The 22,316-nt window shown below is 31.3% G+C and overlaps 2 protein-coding genes across 2 annotated transcripts in view; one reads left to right on the top strand and one right to left on the bottom strand.

The window, feature by feature from the left end:
• Window positions 1-17,659: 17,659 nt before the first annotated feature.
• On the bottom strand, window positions 17,660-17,986 carry CBG15640 (the record flags this gene model as incomplete). Its single annotated transcript, XM_002640724.1, has 1 exon — window positions 17,660-17,986. The coding sequence occupies one exon, from the start codon at window positions 17,984-17,986 to the stop codon at window positions 17,660-17,662; it is 327 nt and encodes a 108-aa protein (XP_002640770.1).
• Window positions 17,987-19,515: 1,529 nt separating this feature from the next.
• Window positions 19,516-22,316, top strand: part of CBG15641 — a gene marked incomplete at both ends in the record, with an annotated part of 7,345 nt that continues 4,544 nt past the window's right edge. Inside the window, 3 exons of the mRNA XM_002640725.1 lie at window positions 19,516-19,680; window positions 19,938-20,070; window positions 21,121-21,662. Coding sequence (XP_002640771.1) covers window positions 19,516-19,680; window positions 19,938-20,070; window positions 21,121-21,662 — 840 coding nt within the window. The remainder of the gene's footprint in view (window positions 19,681-19,937; window positions 20,071-21,120; window positions 21,663-22,316) is intronic.

A 22,316-nucleotide genomic window follows, 5' to 3' on the forward strand; every position in this document is an offset into this window, starting at 1 on the left:
AGCAGTGAGCACACATTTTTTGAATAGTGATTCATCATTTTTTTTCTGTTCCAGACAAGAATAAGTTGCATTTTTTGGAATTTTTTGAAAGTTCTGATGGATTTTCAAATGTTTGAAAAATCATTTCTTTTAAAATAATTCATTAAATTTCAAAAAAAAACATCACGGTTTCAAAAAATAAATGACTTTGATTTTGAAAAATGAAAATTGGTCCATTCAGTTTTGCCACAAATTCAAAGAAGTTTGAGAACCTTCCAGAACTTTCCAGGAATGGATAACTTTTAGAGATTTAAAACTATCTTGGAACTTAAAAAATGGAAAAAATTTGGACAAAAAAATCAAAAATAGGAGTCTAGTGAGCAATTTGTCTTTCCTGATAACACAATTTTTTCAAATTTTTAAAAATGTTTCGTAATATTTTTTCAGCGAAAATCTTCTAAAAATGCTTCTTGGGGCGAAAAAAAGCCGAAAAGTTTGTAAAATTTTCTGTAGATTTTGGGAAATCAGTGTTTATGTACTTCTTTCAAAAAATTTACTGTTTCAAAACTTATATGAATTAGAATTATATGATTTCAAAATAATCAAGTTTTCCATTGATCTTAGTTGTTTCGAAATTCAAAATTTTGAAAATTTAAAAAAAGTTGATGTTTCAAAAATTTAAATTTTCTGATAAGCTTTTTTTCTAATATTGCCTTCATAATTAGACAAAATTTTTCGAAAGTTGATGGATTTTCATGAATTTCAAGCAAGAACTCACCAATTTTTATTATTCTAGTGCCTTTAAAAATATTACTGTTCCATTTTTGTCTGTTTCTTTGTTTTCTGGGAAATTCTATTTACACAGCATAACCTTCATTTCATTTATTTCATTGTTCTCTATTTCTCTCTATCTGCTCTATTCTTTTTCCATTCCTAGAATCCCCCGAATCCTCCCTTTTGACCTTTTTTTCTGATTTTTGACTTCCTACAAACAATTATCCCCAAAAAAGGGGTTCTAAAAAGTTGACATTTTCGTAAAAAATAGTTCCCTGTTGAGAGACCAGATGTTTTAAAGGTGGGGGGACAAGAGATTTTACGGGGGATTTTTGGGGCCAGAGTATGCATTCTACCGTAACAGTGTACAACGCTTAATGTCACTCTGCGTACATCTGTCGTCCTCGCCTTTATGTATGCAATCGAGGTGCCGCTCTCTCTTTGCCCGTTTAGCTCAGTCGGTAGCGGCGCCGCACCCCCAATCCTCGTCCTCACAAGTTCAACTCCTCGAGGGGCATATTTAGACGGAATGTCGAGAACATTATTTTTTTCATGTCCCCCCACCTTTAAAAGGTTATATGATTTTTTGAATTCTTCGAGAAAATCTAAAATGAATCATAAAGCATTAGAGTGCAAATCATCTACTTTATACTATCGTTTTGCTTCTGGGAAGTTTGAAAAGTAATTTTTCTCGATACGATGTTTCTCTGTTTCAATGACAGTTTTTCTTTCGAAAAATCAGTTTTATTTCAATCGATTGATTGAGTTTGTAGAAAATTTTTTGAAATAAAAAATTGTCGAAATTGTGGACAAAACATGCTGTTTCCGTGTAATTTCGAAGCATTTGAAAATATAAAACCCAATAAAAAATGATTGTTAGTTCAAAAAGATGACAATGTTATTAACTTTAACCTAATTTATCTTGTTTCCTATGAGAGATATCAAAAAGTAGTCAACTGACTAACAACTTATCATATTATCAGTAAAATTTTATCAGTTGACCATTTTTTGATTACTCAAACAGGAAGCGAGAAAAATCGGCTCAAAGTTAACGGACCTTTTCATCACACAAAAAAATTTAGAAATTGCTGTTTCCAAAACTATAAGAAATCCAAACTATAATAAAAATTGCAGTTATCCGAAATCAAAATTTTTGAAATATCCCACATTTAAGAAGCTGAGATTCAATTTTCTTAACTAAATGTAAGGATTTTCTATTACTTTTGAATTTCAGGAATTCAAAAATTTGCTGTTTCAATAAAATTAAAAGCTGAGATTTTCAAGAACAAAACTGATAAGTTCATTGATCAGTCTTCAATTTTTTTAACATTTTTAACTCTCATCTTAAATTCTGAACCCCCCCCCCCCCCAAAAACGCTTCTCCTCTCTCCTGACTCCATTAATCTCTTCTCTTATTTTTCTTCATTTTTTTTTCATTTTCCTTCTCCCTTTATTTCAATTTTCCAGAAAATTTCCACTCGTTTTATACTTTTTTTCCCTCCTTGTGACGTCTTCTTCTTCTGTAAAATTGAATTAAACGGAAAACAAAAAAAAACGGAAATAAAGAAACGAACTAAATTTGATTGAAATGTACATCCGTCCCTCAATAGCAGAAAAATCTTGCAGAGGAAAAAACGAATTGGAGGGAAAAAATTGAATTATGCAAAGTTTAGGGGGCTCCCTCTTTTTTGCTGGGTGTGTCCATTTTTGAAGGAATTGAATTTGAATCTATTGGTCACATGAACTCTATACTGTGATTTTAACAGATTTCAACTTTTAAAGGAGTATGTATGCTTTTCTAAAGTACAGTAATCCCAGTAATGTAAGATTTAGAGCCCAACGGTCCCATTTGAAGGCTTTCTTTGCCAGGCTACCGTAATCCACAGCCCCTTAATCCCCTTACCAATCTCATTTCATCCATCCCTAGATTGTTTTTATTTCATAAATTTTTCATCCATTTCCTTTCCTTTGTTTTGATTCGTATAATAATTTCACTTTTCTCTGTTTTTTCTTCTCAGAATTTGATTTTTTCAGATTCTGCTCTTCTGTCACTTCCAGAAGCCTTTGGATTTTTTTCGTGCAAGTTTTTGTTTTTTTTAACGTATGTTCGTACATCTAATATTCTCTCAAGGGAGTTACTTGAGGGAGCAGGTTTAACTTTTTTTTGAAATTTTGGAAGCAGATAGAAGAGCTTATGAGGATTCCAAATCTGTTAAAAAAATCAGCAAAATGCTCACGTGAGCTGAGTTATGACCTAGAAAAGTTTCCCTATGATTAAGCAATTTCTCATGAAATTATTTTCCCGGAATAGTGTATTTCCTTTAAAACTATAGATTTCAATCAGCAGTGTGGTAAAGTGGTAAAATGGTAAGTTCAGAGGAGGAAGGTTGTAGGTTCGATTCTCCCGATCCCAAAAAATTTGCAAAATTTTTTTTTGTTTTATTTTAAGCTGCCATAACTGGCTCTGGAATAAAATTTACGCAATTTAAACATGTTTTTCGGGAGTTTCTCGTTACGAATAGGCATTTTCCAGAATAAAAACAGACATTTAATGATTATCGAAGATTTTTCAAAATTTTTATTCAATTTTTTTGTTTTTTTTTATTGAAAAAACAGTTGAGGATTCTGAACACATCGGTGGCATTCGATGACAAACTGCTGAAAACATATGTTCTTGGCACAATACGCGCATTTGACCATTGACAATCTTTTGCACCTAGATAATTGGCACTTTCCATAAACTTTCCGGTCGAAGCAATATTGAATTGGTCTGTAATATTCCGCCAATTCAAGAAGTTCATGAAGAACTTGACGGAATATGCGCAAAGAAAAGAGAAGGACTTTAAGCCACATCAACGAGATTCTATCATCAAAGTTTCTGAAGTTTCTGAAAACGTCCCTCATTTTTTGATTGCAGACGCTGAGCCAAGCATATTGACAGACGTGCTCTCCCATCTTCCAAGAATGGAGACAGTATGCCTGGTATTCTGGCGGTTATGTGAACAGTTGCGCTCCGAAATGTGACAGACCAATTCAATATTGCTTCGACCGGAAAGTTTATGGAAAGTGCCAATTATCTGGGTGCAAAACATTGTCAATGGCCAAATGCGCGTATTGTGCCAAGAACATATGTTTTCAGCAGTTTGTCATCGAATGCCACCGATGTGTTTAGAATCCTCAACTGTTTTTTCAATTTAAAAAAAAACCAAAAAAAAAATTTTTTTAATTGAAAAATTTTCGATGAACCCATGAGCATATTTGTGAATTTCTTCAAAAATTAAACGTCTGTTTCTATTCTGGAAAATGCCTATTCGTAACGAGAAACTCCCGAAAAACATGTTTAAATTGCGTAAATTTTATTCCAGAGCCAGTTATGGCAGCTTAAAATAAAACAAAAAAAATTTTGCAAATTTTTTGGGATCGTGAGAATCGAACCTACAACCTTCCTCCTCTGAACTTGCCATTTTACCACTTTACCACACTGCTGATTGAAACCTATTGGTAAGTTTTCTCTTGTTTTTTTTTAACTGTTTGTTTCTCTTCGAGCTTTTTAACTATTAGTAAAACAAAGTTTCCCAGGTTCCCTTCCACTTACCAATTTTAATTTCTAAATTCTAAAATAATTCTATCAGGTAAAAACCCACAGGTTTACTCTTCACTATCGATCAAGAAAGCCAATTTTAAGGGAATTACAGAATTTCGAAAAACTAACAAAAATAGATCCAGAGTAGAGTAACGTGTCGACACGATTGTCGATCGATTTTGAGTCAAAATGTCGTTTTGAAGGAGTCGACCTTCACCAAGAGCGATATCGTGTCGACAAAAGTCGACAAATGTCGACAAATGTCGACAAAAGTCGACAAATGTCGAGACGAGTCGACACGACACCGGCCTAACTATATGGTGGCCTAATTTTCTCAAAATGAATTTTCTAGGACGCGAAACTTTTTATGACTATAAATCATAGATGTCCGGAATAACTTTTTTTGAGTGACGGAATCCGGAATAAAATAAATTTCTCGAAATACGAAAAAAAAGAAAAAATTCACGGAATCCGGAGTCCGGAATAAAAGTAATATTCCGGAATCCGGAATACGGAATCCGGAACAAAAAAACGTTCGGGAACCGGAATACGGATTCCGAACTCCGGACATCTATGCAATAAATAGTATAATTTTCATCTAATGTTTTCCAGGTCCTTTTAACATGGTGGCCTAACTTTTATAAGTTGAGTTTTCTAGGCCACAATAGTAAACGGCCTAGAAATCACACCGGGATAATGATAGACCATTTTTAGGTCACTTTAGCGGCCTAGAAAATTCAATTTGCAACAGTTAGGCCATCATAAAGTTAGGCCGGTGTCGTGTCGACTCGTCTCGACATTTGTCGACTTTCGTCGACAGGAATCGACAAAAGTTGACACGATTTTTTAGTTATTTTTTCTTTTAATCGACACGAGTCTCTGTCGACGCGTTACTCTAATCCAGAGCACTATTTACGAAATTGCTGTTTCAAAATTTTCGAAAAATTAAAACTGTAATTTTACTCCGATTAATCTAAACATCCAAGAAGTCCAAAAATTCTGAAAATTTGCTATTTAAAAACGGTTATTTTTAAATAAAATTTCTAGTTTTCAAAAATTTCAAAATTTTTTTTTTTCAAAAATTTCAAAAAACTCGAAAAAATTATAGTTTTTCGGATTTTTGGCAATTTTCAGAATAAATAAAGCTCTAAATTTTTGAAAATGTACCTCTGTGCTGTATACTAATTAAAAATTGCCGTTTCGAAATTTTCGAAAAATTGAAACAGTAACTTTTCTCTGATAATTTCCGTTTTCTTATCGCAGTTTGAATTTCCCATTGAAAAATTGGGGGTTTCCAGGTTTTTCACAATATCACTACTGGAAAATTACTGTTTCAAAATTTTCAAAAAATTGAAACAGTATTTTTTTTTCTCATTTTTTCAACTGTTTATTCTTTACGAGCTTTTCCATCCAACTTTAAAAATTTCCGAATAAACTGTTCCAATTATAAAATCGAAATTCAAGAATACAAAAAAGTCAGTAAAATAAAAAAAAAACTGTTAATTTATTTTGTAAAATTTGAAATCTTTTGATGCTGAACACTTACAAAAAATGTCTCGTTTTCGGGAAATTGGCAATCACTTCCCAAATTTCTTTTGAAAATTCAGAAAAGCGTTTACTTGAAAAGAAAAAACTAATCAGAAACTTGCTGTTTCAAAATTCACAAAAATTGAAACAATTCCTGTCCTATGTTTTCAAATTGTTTGTAGTGCCAACTCCAGAATCCTTCTTCTTCTTTTTCTGGAAAACAAAAAAGAAGAACGTAGGCAATTTCCGTTTTCTGCCCTTTTCTTGCTCTTCTCGCAATTATGTAAATTAGTATACATCGCTTTTTTGTGCCCTAAAAAACCTTTTTTCAGGATTCTTCCCATTTTTAGAATCCAGAGAAATACATTTTTTATCTCTCTGCTTTTCTCAAAGGTCCCAACTTTTTTCTCTGGCATTTCGAAAAAAAAAGGGAAAACCCATAAAAGTGCTTCCTTTGCTCCAGAAACTTCCCCTTTTTCCGAAAGTTCAGAGCATTTTTCTCTCGAAATTTCCGTAGTGATAGGGGGTGCTCAGATTGAGAGAAATTGTCATTTTTTGAAAGAATAGGAAGAGAAAATTGAACTTTTTGAACTTTTCGGTTTGAAATTGCTCATTTTCCATTAAAGGTGGGGGGACATGAAAAAATAATGTTCTCAAAATTTCGTTTAAATATGCCCCTCGAGGAGTTGAACTTGTTGGGGCGATGATTGAGGGTGCGGCGCCGCTACCGACTGAGCCACGCGGGCAAAGAGAAAGCGCACGCCCGATTGCATACATAAAGGCGAGGACGACAGCTGTACGCAGAGTGACATTAAGCGTTGTACACCGTGACGGTAGAATGCATACTCTAGCTACAAAAAAACTACGAAAAATCTCCTGTCCCCCCACCTTTAAAAACTGTTTCAAATTCTATAAATGGTATTTTTTGCGATACTTTTTTAGTGCAGTTTTCGAAAACTCGAAAAATCGTTCGACGGTCCGAAAAATTGGTCAATTTATTTCAAAAAAAATAAAAGTATACGACTGTTAAAAAATTGCTGTTTTTCACGCTTCAAGAAATCACTAATTGAAAATTGCTGTTTTAAAATTTTTGCAAAAATTGAAACAGTAATTTTTCTCTGGTAAAATCCAGTCAATTTAAGCTTTTTCATTCAATTCAAAATTTCAATTTCCTGAAGTTTGTTTTATTTTTCTAGATTCTAATTTAAAAATGCTGAAACCTAAAAAACAAGAGCATTCAGAATTTGCAATTTTTCTCTCTGAAAAGTATCTATTTCGAATGGTTTTCAATGTTTCATGAGTTTCAAATATTTCCGAAAAATTTGTCATTTTTCTAATTCATTTTTCTCGAATTTGAATTTTACCTCTTCCAGTCGAGTCAAAAATCCTGTTTCAACAATTTGAAAAAATTGAAACAGCTATTTTTTTCTGATAATTCTTTTGCCATGCTTTGCTCATTTGAAAAGTTTGATTTCTCAAATTTCCTTCAACTTTCCTAATTTAAATACAGAAATGATCAGTAGATATTTCCAATATTCAATAAACTTTTTTTTTCTATTGAATGACTGTTTCAAAATTCCTTTGAAAAACTCAGTATAAGTCAGTGAGTTCCAATGTGAAACTCGGCCAAAATTCTCAAAAAACTACAGTTTCCGATTTTCGGATGTCTCTATAAAAATTATATTTAAAAAGTTCTGTGAAAATAACCAGAAAATTACTTTCTCTGGATTTGTGTGTTGGAAAACATAGCGAATTTATAATTTTCCTCCTTTGTAACTTTCTTTTTGGAACAGTTAATTTTAAAGGTATTTCGAACTTCATCGTAAACGATCTAGAACTTTCTATTATGTAATTAAATTTCATTTCGGTCAGACTTTTCTAAATTGATTTATTCGAAATTGAATAATTTCGTTGGTTCTGAACATGTCATTTTTCTCAATTTATACTTTTTTTTTTGTTGAACTTGTGGTCCAACCGTTGGAGGCCTATGATTTCAAAGCTCATGATTGGAATGATCTATTTTTTATTATTTTTTTTACAGTGTGTGATTTTTTAACGATTCAAGCTTTTTTTTTGAATATCACAATTTCACAGTGAATAATTTGCGAAATTTGATTTTTTCTGATTTCTTGGCGCTTTTTTCGATACAGTGGAAAATTAGCTTTTTCGCCATTTAACAATTCTAAATTTTTAATTTCAAAATATGTAAAAATTATAAAAGCGAGGAAAACACACAGAATGAGCCTAAAAACGTCCGATTTGGTTGAGAAATGAATGAGGAGATACATTTCTTAGAAAATCAACTGAAAAATTGAATTTTTCGAGGTTTTTGCTGACCTGTTCGAATACCACCGATCGTAGGTTTTTTAAATTTGGTAGCATTTGTGCAGAATTTTTGGGGAACATTTTGATATAAATTTTTTACCTGAAAAAAATTAAAAATGAGGGAGGAGATAGGCTTAGAAGCAGTCAGAATAGTCAGATTATTGTAGATTTGTGTGAAAATTTCATTTTTGGGCGTGTTATTCATGGCGGGAAACTTTTGGTGTGGATTGACGTGGAATGACCTAAAAGGGGGAGAATTGAGGGAAAAGTGAAGCCTAGAGTCTCAAATCCCTCAATAGATCGGTTCACGAACAAATCATGTCCTTTTGATATTTTTGAATTTTGGTTTTTTTGTCGACGCACGAGAAACGCGTCAACAAACACTAGCTGTGCATTTTTCGTGATTTATTCACCGTGTATTTTTTTTCACGACTAATCAAAAATTGCTGTTTCAAAATTTTCGAAAAATTGAAACAGTAATTGCTCACTGTTTTTTTTTCCAATAGTCTCGCTCTCATAAGATTTCAAACATTTCATTTGAGGCATTTTCAGAAACATCAAAGATCAAATTTGATTTTTCTTAAAAACTTTGTTCTGAAAAAAAACTAGTTTCAAAAAATCGTATTTTTGTGCTTTCTAAAAATTTTTAATGTTTCAAGATTTTTAGAAAAATCTTGCGAGCTTGATTTATTGATGCCATGTTGTAAAATGTACTGATGTCTTTTTTTATGAAAAATCATTAAAAATTGCCTTCTGGAGAACTCCCTTCTTCCTTTGTTTAATTCAAAATCCGAGATTATAGAAAAATAGAAAATTCAAAAAGTTTCTGTTTCATTTAATCTATAAATGATTCAGAAACGTTTTTAAATAATAGCATTTTCATTGAAACCATAAATACAGTACTGGACAAAAATATTAATTTCTTTCTGTTTCAAAGAAAAATCGTTAACTTTGAAGTCCTGCAAAAGTAGTTCCAACAGCGGTTTCAAAGTGTGCCATCTTTAATTTCGTGCTAATTTTCGTCATATCTCACAAGAACTAAATTTTACAAAAAAGTTGTCAACTACAAAATTGAAGCCCTATTCTTGTTTAGTATACTCTGAAATTTTCAGACAAATCAAATAATTTTGGACCACTTTTTCAGGACTCCAAAGTTGATTATTGTGGCCTAAAAATGTCAAAGTTTGATTTTTTTTTCCAAAAAAAAAAGTTACTGTTTCAAAAATCATTTAGTTCAACACTAATTTGTTTTTGAACGTTAGCTTGTATATTTCAACTTTAATTTCGGACATCCGGACAAACCGACTTACTCATTTTTCCCGACAGAAAATATCCCAAAAGTTCCAATGACTCAATTTACTCAATTTTCTTCACCTGTTTTCTTCCACTTTTCCTTATTTTTTATTCTTTGAACAATCACGCTTTGTGTGGGCTATTTCGTTATTTTTCAGGCGTTCTTTCTTCTCCAGTTATTCAAAAAAATGTTCAGTGAAATTCAGACAAAGAGCTTTAAAGAAGTTCTATAACTTTTTTGTTCTCGAAATTTCCTGAAAAAAAGGAGACTCTGGAAACTTGACCTCTGGATTTTGTGTGAAACATTGAGAGGAAAATATGTGAAATATGAGACATCATCAACTCATTTTTCGATTTTTGCGCTCAGGTTTTTCGAAGTTTGTGGGCTCCGAGAGCACTTCTTTTTGGAAAATTTCGAAAATTTTTGAATAGAAAATATCATTTTTTGATATCTCTTTTTTCTAAAAAATCAGAGTTTGAAAATCCGTATTCCCAAAAAAAAAGCTGAATACACAAGCCAGAGTAAATAGTTATTTTTTGACATTTTTCCTTTTTTTATTGTTTCAAAATTTACTGTTTCAAATTTCAAATTTCTATCTTATTCTATTTTTCAATCTAATCCGATTTTTTTTTCTGCTTCACCGGATTTTGAATTTTCTGGGTTTTTTAAATTTCTTTTGTAGCTTCGGACAAAAAATTGAAATTCTTAAATAATTAATAAAAAATTCAATGTTTCAAAAGATTCGAAAATAGAGAAATCATAGAAAAATGATATTAAGACGATAATTCAAAAACTCTGAAAAGCCACAAGTATGAATACATTTCCTAGAGATGTTCACCTTAAAATTTCTGTTTCAAAATTTCCGAAAAATCTTTTTTCAAATCGGTTTTTCGTTGTTGATACTACTCAACATCTCCGAAAAATTGAAAAACATATGACATTTGAAAAAAAAAGAATCGGGAAAAAGGGAATAGATAAATTGGGTATATTGGAATTTAAATAAGATTAAATGAGAGGAAGCAAAAAGGGGAAGCAGTTCTCTTTTTTCTAGATTTTTCTTTCCTCCGAATTTCAGTTTTCAAATTTTAACTGTTTCAAAAAAAACAACGAATGGAACAAGAATGTTAAAATTTTAGTACAGTTGAATCTCCAGCTGTTGATTTAGTGAATTAAATCGAAGTTTTAAAATTATAATGAAAAATAATTTATTGGCAAGAATTTTTTAAAAAAGTTCGTCCTTTTTTTGAGATTCAAAAAATAGCAAATGGTTTTCAGAGCAACATAAGGCTCCAATATTCGTAAATTGTTCAAAAACTTTTATTTCCCGAAACTAAAAGATAAAAGATTTTCAATTCGTAATTTTATAATGTATATAGTTTGGTCATTAATCAATTTATTTTGCAAAAAAGAATACATCACTTTTCTAGAACATTCTAAAAAGAATATAGTTTTTGAAGTTCTGTGCCGATCAAAGTGTTTTCAAAATTTTCAAAATTTTCAAAATCTGAAACAGAAAAAAAAATTTTCTTTCATTTTTTGTACTCTAATTGAGTGGGAAGAAGGAAGAATAACCCCACATGATTCTCAAGTACCCCCCCCCCCCCCATCATTAATTTTTTGTTCCTTCTTTTTACTATTGTTGGAAACAGAAACCAAAACAAGGTTGGTCAAAATGATACAAAATTCAGAATTTTGTATTTCACAACGAGGTCCTTTTTGAAATTTTACTCTTTTAAAATTTTTCGATAATCCAACAAATTTTTAGAAATTTAAAGGTAATTAAATCCCAGAATTTTGTCTTATAGGTTTCTTCGACCTTCTGCCCGAATTGTGATTTTTGGGCCCTTCTTAAATTGGGTAGTTGAGTTCCATTGTTTAAAAAAATTACTGAGTCAAAATGTATTGATAACGCAAAAAACTTCTGTAATTTTATTCTGATAAAACTATTCAATTCTTTCAAACTTCTCAAAAAATATGATTGCTAAGCTTTTCTTAAATTTGCTAATTGAATTTCACAGGTTTGAACTTTAATTGAAAAAAGTTCTCATTATCAAGAAAAACCTCAAAAACCTTTCTTTTTTGAGCTTTCGATTTTTCAGAATTTGCCAATTCAATTCCACAGGTTTGAAACTGAATTCATGAAATTCAATTGACAAAAGTACATATTTTCCAGAAAAACTTCAAAAGCATTTTTCACCCCCCAGGGGTTCTCATTATCTAGAAAATCCTCAAAAGCCTTTCTTTTTGGAACTTTCTATTTTTCAGTAAAATTTACTGTTTCAAAATTTTTCGATAATTCAACAAAGTTTTGAAATTTCAATTTTTCAATCATTGTTTCCGCTGAAAATCTTTCTAGAAAAATCTCAGAAACCCATTTTTTTTAAATTTGGAATTTTGTGTTATGCATCAAAATGATTTTTTTGGACTTTTTAGAAAAATGTTACTGTTTCAAAATTCTTCGATAATACAAGAATTATTTGAAGTTTTATTTTCATTGCAGCGATTTGTTTTTTTCATATTTCTTTTTTTGGAATTCCGTCAAAATTTTCCACTGTTTCAGAAAAAAAATTAATGCGGAACGCTTAAGTTTCCATCAATTCCTAACTTGCATGATTATCTTCGCTAGAAAAAAAACTAACTTTTCTAGATTTAAAAAAAAACCTTCTATTTTTTTTCTGAAAAACTATAATGTCACAGTTTTGAGCCGAATTTTCTCGTTTCCTGTGAAAGATATCAAAAAGTGGTCAACTGGTAAAATGTTTATCAGAATATCAGCAGCAGTTTATCAGTTGACAAATTTTTTATACCTGTAACAGGAACCTAGATAAATTGGCTCCAACTTTGAGCCTAAAAGTAGCAGATTTCCCGGAAATTCAATTATTCAAATGTGATCATTTTAAAATTCAATTTTCAATAGGTGACAAAACTTTAAATCTTATTTTAAAGCTAAAAAAAGCTAAAAACCTGAAGCTTTTTGACATCATTCTCTACTTATTCCTCGAAAAATCTTCTCAAATTTCCTTTTTTTCTTTTTCTCTTTTTCCTGTGTTATGCTCCTGAAAAGTTACTCATTCTTCCTTAGGTTTTTCCAGATTTTTCTATTGAAAATTTTCAGTCTTTTCAGAAAAAAAGGAGCGCATTCCTAATTGGTTTTTTTCAGACACGGGGTGGAAATTTGTTATTTTTCTGGGGGTTGCTAGAAATTGTTCCGTGTTGAGGAATGGATTTTGGAAAAGACAATTTAGATGTTGTAAAAAATTACTGTTTCAAAAAATTTCAGAAAGATCTGACTACTTTTTCATAGTTCGGTAAATAATGAACCAAGATATTATGCGCCTATTTGTAAAGTTTGGAAAAAAGTTTCACTGTTTTAAAACTTTTTTTTAATCTATAAATTTTATTGACTATTAGTGATCTTTGCCCTTCCAATCCTCACTAAAAATTTATCAAATATTAATTTCGCGGTAAATTCACTTTCAAAAAAAAATCATTATCAAAATCTCTATATATCCGTTTCAAAAAATTCCTCTGATTTCTTTATTTTTACTTTTGCATTTTGTTAGTTGACCATTTTTGATGCCTTTCCCAGGAGCCGAGATATATTGGGCCAAAGTTGACAATGTTTAGGGCTAACTTGTCAAAAAAAACTCTCTGTTTCACTTCTTATATTTACTTACTTATTGATTACGATCTTCCGTCGTGGAAAAAGAGAAAAAAGAGAAAAGGAATACTATACAATCACACAAAACACAGATACACGAATAACTAGAATTTGAAGTGCCTCTACCTTGAGTCTAGTTTGAGAAAGTTTATCTCGGTTCATGTAGAAGATATCGAAAAGTAGACAAGTAATAAAACATAATTCATTTTGCATTTTGTTAGTTGATCATTTTTGATACCTTTCCCAGGAACCGAGATATATTGGATCAAAGTTGCCAGGGTGTAGAGACAACTCATAAAAATCACTGTTTCACTTCTCATATCTGTGTGTTCAGGTTTTTAATCCAGCTGCTACTCAATTGTAACCTTTTTGCAATAGTCTATTCACAAATATTCATCTTATAATTTTCCCTTCACTTTCCTCCATTGACCACTACCATTCGATAGATTTAATTCAAATTATCTTGTTTTTTGTATAAGATATCAAAAAGTGGCCAGCTATAAAAAAGGTCTTAAATTGATTAAAAATTTGTTAGTTGATCACTTTTAATATATATTTTCAGGAAACGAGATGAATCGGCTCATTGTTGACAAGGTGTATGAATAACTCATAAAAATCACTGTTTCAATTTTTTCTGATGATTCTGTACAAAAGAGTCGGTTTGATCAATATATTTTCTTCCTATTTCCTCAGCTTTGAGTTAAATTATCTCGGTTACTGTAAAAGATATTAAAAAGTGACTAATTGATAAAAAATAGTTCAAATTATGATAAACAAGTTTTTAGTTGACCATTTTTTGATATTTTCGCTGGGAACCGAGATAAATTAGGCCAAATTATTCAATGTTTCGGTTAGTTTGTTGAAAATCACTGTTTCATTTTTTATATTTATGCGCACAAGTTCCAAATCCAGCTGATAGTATGTACAAGCTATTGAATGAGAATCTTCTGGAAAATCTTCCCAATTCTCTGCCATTAAAAATCTTCATCTTTTCATTTTTCCCTTTCATCCCACCTCCACTTGACCACTACTACCATAACTTTTGACCTTGACCCACAACAAAAAAGGTTTTCCTCCCAACTTATCAAGTATTCCACGTTTCACGCGGATTCTATTCACCGAAACTTATTTAGGCTGCAGACCGGAAAAGAAATCCGTGTGAGAAAAAATATATGAATAATTTCTTTTCTTCGGCTATTGACTCGAAAATTTAGACCTTTTTTTGAGAAAAATAATTGCGGTTTCAAAAATTTTTTGATTTCAAAAATCTCATATTTCAAAACTTTGTTTGTGATTATAAAATCTCAAAAAGGTATTTCAAAACCAAAAGTTTCTGTTATAAACTTATTTCAAGTTTGGTAGTTCTGGCCTGTCGCAGAAGATATTTTTTCCAAAAGATTTTTTTGAATTCAAAAAATTGCTGTTTCAAGAATTTTTAAATTTCAAAAAAATCCAATTTTCGAGTTCCTTCCTTTATAAATTTAAGAAGAAAAAAATTGCTGTTTCAGAAAATACGGTTTTTTTAATGAAAAATATGGTTCTCATTCAGCTGGATGGGTCTTGACCAAAATAAAAAGTTATACGAAACTAAGAAATAAAATTACTGTTCCAAAAAATATAAATAGTTTTTGAAAGATCCCATTCAAATTATTGAAGCCACATTCCATAAATTCCTAAATCTACAAAAATTACTGTTTCAAAAATTTCATTGAACAAATTTTTCGAGAAATTTTCATTGATAGATTGTTAAAGATACGCCCTTTTAACCAATTTTAGCTGTTATAGTTGTTTATTTCCAAATCTAATGGATGTAAAATTAACACACTGAATATAAATTTTTAAAAAATCGGATTATTTCTAAAATCTTCTGCTTCTGAGATTCCGAATTTTCTATTCATTCAACTTTTGACAACAACTAGCTATTCCAATACTATTTTTGATAAATAAAATCTCTTAAAAATATTTTCTGAAACAGATAAAAATTTCCAAAACTCCTGAGTTTTGATCCTCCTCGTATTAATTCTCCACAAAGATTTCTGATTCAGAAGACATCCCAAATGTGTTTCTTTGCTCTTCAGAATTTGAAAAAAAAGAAGACGTCATGAGAAAAGGAAGATGAAAAGTCAAAGATTATCATTTTCTGATTCTTATCAGTTCACATGTAGTTTTTTCTTTTTCTTCGAGAACTTTTGAGTAGGCGTCCCCATTTTTATATTTTGAAATTTTTTTAAAACTTTAAAATTTTGAAATTCCGCAAAAAATAATGTTAAAACCCAAAAGCTCTGATATTTCAAAAAAGTCTAGTTTTTTTGACTTCGGATCAATTTTTCGCTGAAACTTATATTTTCCAATAGTTTTTTGAAACAGAAATTTCATTACTCTTATGTATATTGGGTCAAAACCTGAGCAATCATTTTTCACTCCAAATTTAAAAAACCTTTTTTTGAAACAGTAAGTTTTTCCTTTAAAAAAGTAGATACCTAGCGATGTCTGATTCGTTCAAAAAAAGTTCATCATCCTTTTCATTTTTTTAATTAATTAGACTGAAAAAACTAGATTTTCTAGACATATTCTCTTCTTTTCTAGAAAAATCTTTTTTCTAAAACCAGGAAACGTCACAAAACGTTCGGGTTGTCTGACAGGAAATTTAGGCTCCGCCCGTTTTTTCAAGTTATGACTCAGGTTTTTATTCTTTATAAGTGAAATCTCAGTATTTTAAAGGATCTTTTTTTCAGGTATAAGAATAACTGTTTCAAAATTTTGGTTTGAAAAATTTCAGACTTAAATCATGATTGCGAATTGCTAAATTTTTTACTGTTTCGAAAAAATAATCTGAAATGTTTGTTTCAATGAAAAATTAATCAGTTCACATAATCAGTCCTATTTCTGTTTCAAAAACTATTTACAATTTTCTCAAAATTTCCGGTTTTTATGAAAATTCAGTTTTTTAAACACCAATTCAATAAAGTGTTTTAAGATTCTGAACCTTTTTTTTTCAGAATTTCAAGTTTTGCAAGTTCAAATTCAGAATCTCAAAACATGAGAATCGTCACGTCCAGTCTGAAAAATCATGCTCAAAGACAAGGAAAAACTACATGTGAACTGATATGATCAGGAAATGATAATTTCTGACTTTTAACCTTCTTTTTTTTTGATGACGTCTACTCTTTTTTCCTAATTCTGAAGAGCAAAGAAACACATTTGGGACGACTTCTGGATCCTCAATTGAAGCATATTAATAGGATCAAATTTTAGGAATTTTCAGTTTCAAAAGATATATTTTCAAACATAAATTTTAAATAATGGTTTGAAAACGTTATTGAAAAACAGAAGTATTGACTTTTGCAGATTTCAGAAAATTCGGATTTTCGAAATATTCCGAGTTTTCAAAATTCTGATTGCTTTTCAATGATTACTTAACACACCGGTTAACATAATGCCCAATCTTTCTCAAATTTGAAACAGTAATTTTTTATCTACTTTTTTTCTCAATTTGAGCATAAATATTAGGATCAAAACTCATAATTTTCTGTTTCAGAAGACACTTTTTATAAATATTTTTTTGTAACGTTTTTATATCTTTTTATAGAAATTTCCAAAACTTATTTTTTTGATCTCGGGCAAAAATCTCAAATTCCAGTTTTTCAAAAACAGCGCATGGTACCACCTACTTCTCATTTTTCAGTCACCCTTTACTTACTCAAGTATTTTGCCCTTTCTAAAAGATTCACCTGATTCATTTCTTTCTGACTACAATTTTTTTCAATTTTTTCGTAAAATTTTACAACTTCTCCAAGTGCATTCGTAAACTAATACAACATGTGTTGTCCCCCGTGTTCCTTCGACCCTAGGATATTGATGGATCATGTGTCAAAAGAGTTGGTCCCGACTGATTTCAGTATATAAATTTTTCGTTAAAGGTGGGGGGACAGGAGATTTTTCGTAGTTTTTTGTAGCTAGAGTATGCATTCTACCGTGACGGTGTACAACGCTTAATGTCACTCTGCGTACAGCTGTCGTCCTCGCCTTTATGTATGCAATCGGGCGGCCGCTTTCTCTTTGCCCGCGCGGCTCAGTCGGTAGCGGCGCCGCACACTCAGTCATCGCCCCCAAAAGTTCAACTCCTCGAGGGGCATCTTTGAACGGAATTTCGAGAACATTATTTTTTCATGTCCCCCCACCTTTAAACTTTTCGTTAAACTTTAATTTTTTTCAAAAACTGTTTTTTATTTTATATATTATTTTCGTCGCGTTCAAATAACTATTGAATTTTCGCTTTTTGAAATCTGTGAAACTCTTCGAAAAAATACCTTCTTTGACCCTAATTATCTCGTAAAACTAGTGGACACTGATTATCCAGACAAACAGAAATGTTTGAAAACTTTAGATTGTAATGAACCAAAGACCTTCTTTTGAAAACTATTGACAAAATTTTCGCCGAATTCCAGAAGTGCCAAAATTAACTTTTGTAGGCCTTTGAATTTTACTTTAACAGTAATCTCAAGAAATTACTGTTTCAAAACCGGACAGCATTGGCGAACGATTTGGTAGAGGAAGAGGGAGCGGGAGTAGAGACGGCATCGACAAACACTTCAGAAAGTGCTGAGACAGGAGGTCCAAGTTGGGGCGGATCGGGAGTGGTCTGGCAAGTATTCGCAATTATCTTACCAAGTTTGGTGGATCCTTCTTCAATCAGTCCATCTCGGATTTGTTGGATAATGTCGGTTAGAACAGTTACGTGCTTGTGCATTGCCAGATAATCATCATATGCCATAAACAGTGGAGGCTCGGAGTCCAGGCTCGAATGGAATTTCCTCTTGGCTGGAGGCGCCATGGCAGACATGGCGATGATGGCAAAAAGTTAGCGAAAGGCAAAAAGTTAGCGAAAGGCAAAAAGTTAGCGAATGGCAAAAAGTTAGAGAAAATATTGTCGAGATTCTGATTTCCTAAGTTTTAATAACTTCAAATCCTAATAATGAATCTTCAATTTGAATCTTCAATTCGATTTTTAACACTAGATCTACTCTTTTTTTGTTAATTTCAATATTTTTAGAATTCCAGGTTTAGAATTCCAGATATTCTTGGATTTTCAAATTATCAGATCTTAAGATTTTTGGATTCCTACTAGTTCTAATGTTCTAATCCCAAATTTCTCGAATTTCTAATTGCTCAGATCCTAAGATTCTGAAATTTCAAATTTTTCAGATTCTAAAATACTGTGGTTTCTGAATTTTCGCTCCACCGTCGCTCCTTTTTAAACTTTGAACTATCGCTGAATTTTGAAAAATGACCCAAGATTCTCCATTTTGTCTCTTTTTCTCTCTTTCTCTCTCATTTGTCTTTTCAAGGCCCAAAAAAATCGCAAATGTTTGTTTTTCGGTTTACTCACCTTCTGATTGCTTCGTTTTCTACTATCCAGCCTATTTTTCTCACTAATTTTGTGTATTTTTTGAAATTTAAGTTTTAAAGAAAAAAATTACTGTTTCAAAAATTGACTATCAGAAAAGTTGAATCCAAAAAGTTGGTGCATAATCAATTGGTTAAACTTATATCAATTCTTGTACTAATTTCCTGTTAACAAGATTTCAGAATTTTACTGTTTCAAAAAATTTGAAAAGTTTATCAAAAAATATTAGTTCTGATGATTGGATCTGATGAAATAGAAATATGTAAACTTTCATAAAAAAATTTCATTTGAAGCCGAAAATAGGTAATATAAAATTCTAATTCAATTCAATTCAATTCAATTTATTACGTATCTAAAATACTAAAATCTTATCTAAAATTTAGTAATTTTCAGAAAAATTACTGTTTCAAAAGCTTCCTTTCAAAAAATTGGCAATTCGAAGACAATAACAGACGTTATAAAGCCGCCTCAAAAAATTGCTGTTTCAAAAATTACTGTTTCAAATTTTTCAAATTTTCAAAATCGCGTTTTGTAGCCGTTATTTTTTTCGAACTATTTAAGTTATAAACAGAAATAATGTTGATCGAAAAAATAATTTAATCAAAATTAAATCAAAATTAAAAGTAACTGAAATTTTCCTTCCAATCCCTCCAAAAACCAACTCTCAACGACAACTTTGAGCAGAGTTAGAGCGGTTTGAATTTTTTGAGAGACGCAGAGAAAACAGAGCGCTCTCGTTGTCTGCGTCTCATCGAAAACTTCAAATAACTAGCTCGGCTTCCAATTGTTCTAAAAAGCGGGGTTTCGCTCATTTTTATTGAAATTGTGTTTAAAATGTATTTGCAAATTTCTGAGTCTCTTAATCTATGTTTTTCCAGTTTTTTTCCGATCTCTCTCTCTCTCTCTCTCTCTCTCTCTCTTCCATCTAATCTATGTTTTCTTTAAGAATCCGAACGATATTGAAAATGGACGAAGGCGGAGGCACCTCACTTCTTCAAAGAATCACAACGACAGCTTCTGAAATCCTAATAAGAAATTCGAATGAATTCGAAAATTCGATAAAGACGACAACAACAAATCCGGCGATTGAGGAAGTGTATCATATACACTATTTGACACCAACTATGAAGGTAGGACTACAGTATCCAACGAGTTTTCTAGGCCATCAAAGTTGGTGGCCTAACTTTCCTCTATTTAGAAAGAGTCGTGGCCAGAAAAAACTGTCTGGAAAAAATTAGGCCATATTGACAAAATTTTTTGTTTCAAAAAACTACTGTTTCAAAATTTTCATTAAAAAGTAACAAGCAATTCAGAAAGTATTGCGATAACGACATAACCAGAATGAAATGTTAAAAAACCATACATTCAATATTGCTCATCCTTTCAGATGCTGTGTATCTTGTTCTACAGTATCCTTTGCGTCTTATGTGTCTATGGAAATGTGTTGGTGATTCTCGTTATTGTCTACTTCAAACGATTACGAACCGCGACGAATATTTTGATTTTGAATTTGGCAGTTGGTGAGTTTACACTTTATTCTTTGACACAATTTATCTTGGTTCTTTCGAAAGGTATCAAAATGTTGTCAGCAAACAAAATGTGTATGATAAAATGATAAACATTTTATCAGTTGACCACTTTTTTATATCTCTCACAGAAAACTAGAAAAATTGATTCAAAGTTGTAAAAATGGGAAGGCAAAGAATAGATTGCCTAATGATATGAACAGGATCATTAGAAAAAATTGAAACCGAAAGTAATTTTTTCACCCTGTCAACTTCGAGACAGTTTATCTCGGTTCATTTGATAGTTATCAAGAAGTGATCAATTAACAAAATGTTACTGATATTATGTTTAATATTTTATCAGTAGACCACTAGTTGATATCTTTCAGAGGAAACTATAAAAATTGATTCAAAGTTAAGAGGTTTTGTAGCGGTAATAACTGAGCAGCCAGAGGCAAACTAAGAAATTTATTTTGAATGGTTTTTGAAACTGTAAAAATAACTTTTTTAGTTATTTTCATTTTTGAAAGGAATTTCTTCTAAGCATTATGAAAACTTCTAGTTTCAGTTTTTCAGTTTTTTTTTGAAATAGGTTAAAATTTTTTGAATTTAGCCAAAGTTTTATCAAATTGGAAAAATCTTTTTACAAATTTCGGATTTTTTTTGAACACTAAAAAACCTTGTTAAAGCATCCAAAGTTTGAAAATTCAAATGTCCTACACTTTCAATAATTTTGGCTGGCTTCCGAGTTGAAGAAAAAAGAAACTTGAAGTTTGAGAAAAAGTCTGTTTCACTGATAAAATAATACCTACCAAAAAGAAAAAAATTCCAGAATTTTCGATTTGTCTGAAAATTTCAGACTGTATTAAACAAAAATAGAGCTTCAATTTTCTAGTTGACAACTTCTTCGTCAAATTACTTTCAGAAGAGTTATGTAACCAAATTAACACTGAAATTAGAGTTGAGCATCTTTAAAATGCCTTATTTTGTTTCATTGGATTTCTATTTGTACAAATACAAACTTGGATTTCGAATTTCCAAATTTCCAAAATTAATAATTTTCAGCTGACCTCCTAATCTCGGTATTCTGCATTCCATTCAGCTACTGGCAAGTGCTAATCTTTGATGATCAACGATGGCTCTTCGGCTCCATGATGTGCTCTCTCCTAGCATTTCTTCAAGCAATGGCTGTATTTTTATCAGCCTGGACTCTTGTAGTAATCAGTTTTGATCGTTGGATGGCAATTATGTTCGTCTTAACCCCATCAATCCGAATAACCAATCGACGAGCCTTGTACCTGGTAGCCGCCACGTGGATTTTCAGTATTCTTATGGCTCTACCCCTTCTGTTTACCACTCGATCCTTCGAAATAACCGAAGGAATTGAGAATTGTGGTGAGAATTGGACATATTTCGGAGATGCTGGAGAACAAGTCCGGAAGGTGTATTCGACGATGGTGGTCATTCTACAGTACATTGTACCACAGGCGGTTCTTATCATCACTTATACCCATATTGGCATCAAAATGTGGAATAGTCGAGTGCCGGGAATGCAGAATGGGGCGACGAAGAAGATGATTGTGGATCGGCATGAGAGTGTGAAGAAGGTGACAAATCGGGACAAAGAAAATAATCATCGAATTGCTGTGATTGAATAGCTAGGATTTTACTTTATATTCTGAAACAGGGAATCTTCCAAGGTTTGGAAAAATTAGATTTTGAAATTCGAAAAAAAAAATCACTGTTTCAAATTTCAGATTTTTTGAGTTTAAGTAATCAAACTTGTTTGGTATACGTTTTAACAAAACAATGAAACATTATATCTAAAAAAGATAATGCTGCTACGGTACGGAAGAAACACATCAAATTTTGACTATTTTTTAGTTAACTCATAGTCAACTTTGAAGTCCTACAAAAGTAGTCCAGAATTTTTAGATTTGTTTGAAAACTTCTAGCGCTTCATTTTTGTAATTGACAACTTTTTTATACAAATACAACAAAACTAGATATACCGCTTGAAACTCTCACTATCCGTGCTGATTCCGGCATTGGTTGAATTCAAGACGTATATCTCATAAGAATGCATTTGTACAAAAAACGTTGTCAATTTCAAAATCAAAGGGGGACTCCGACCAAAAATTTTTATTGCATTAAAATGTGTTAAAAGTTATCTATTTTCCGAATATTATTGCGAAAAAGTTCAAAAAAAAACCGAAATTCCCGAAAAACGGCGTTAAAAAAAAGAAAATTCAAAAAAAAAG

This window comes from Caenorhabditis briggsae (genome assembly GCF_000004555.2).
Source record: "Caenorhabditis briggsae complete genome, chrIV, whole genome shotgun sequence".
Lineage (NCBI taxonomy): Eukaryota > Metazoa > Nematoda > Chromadorea > Rhabditida > Rhabditidae > Caenorhabditis > Caenorhabditis briggsae.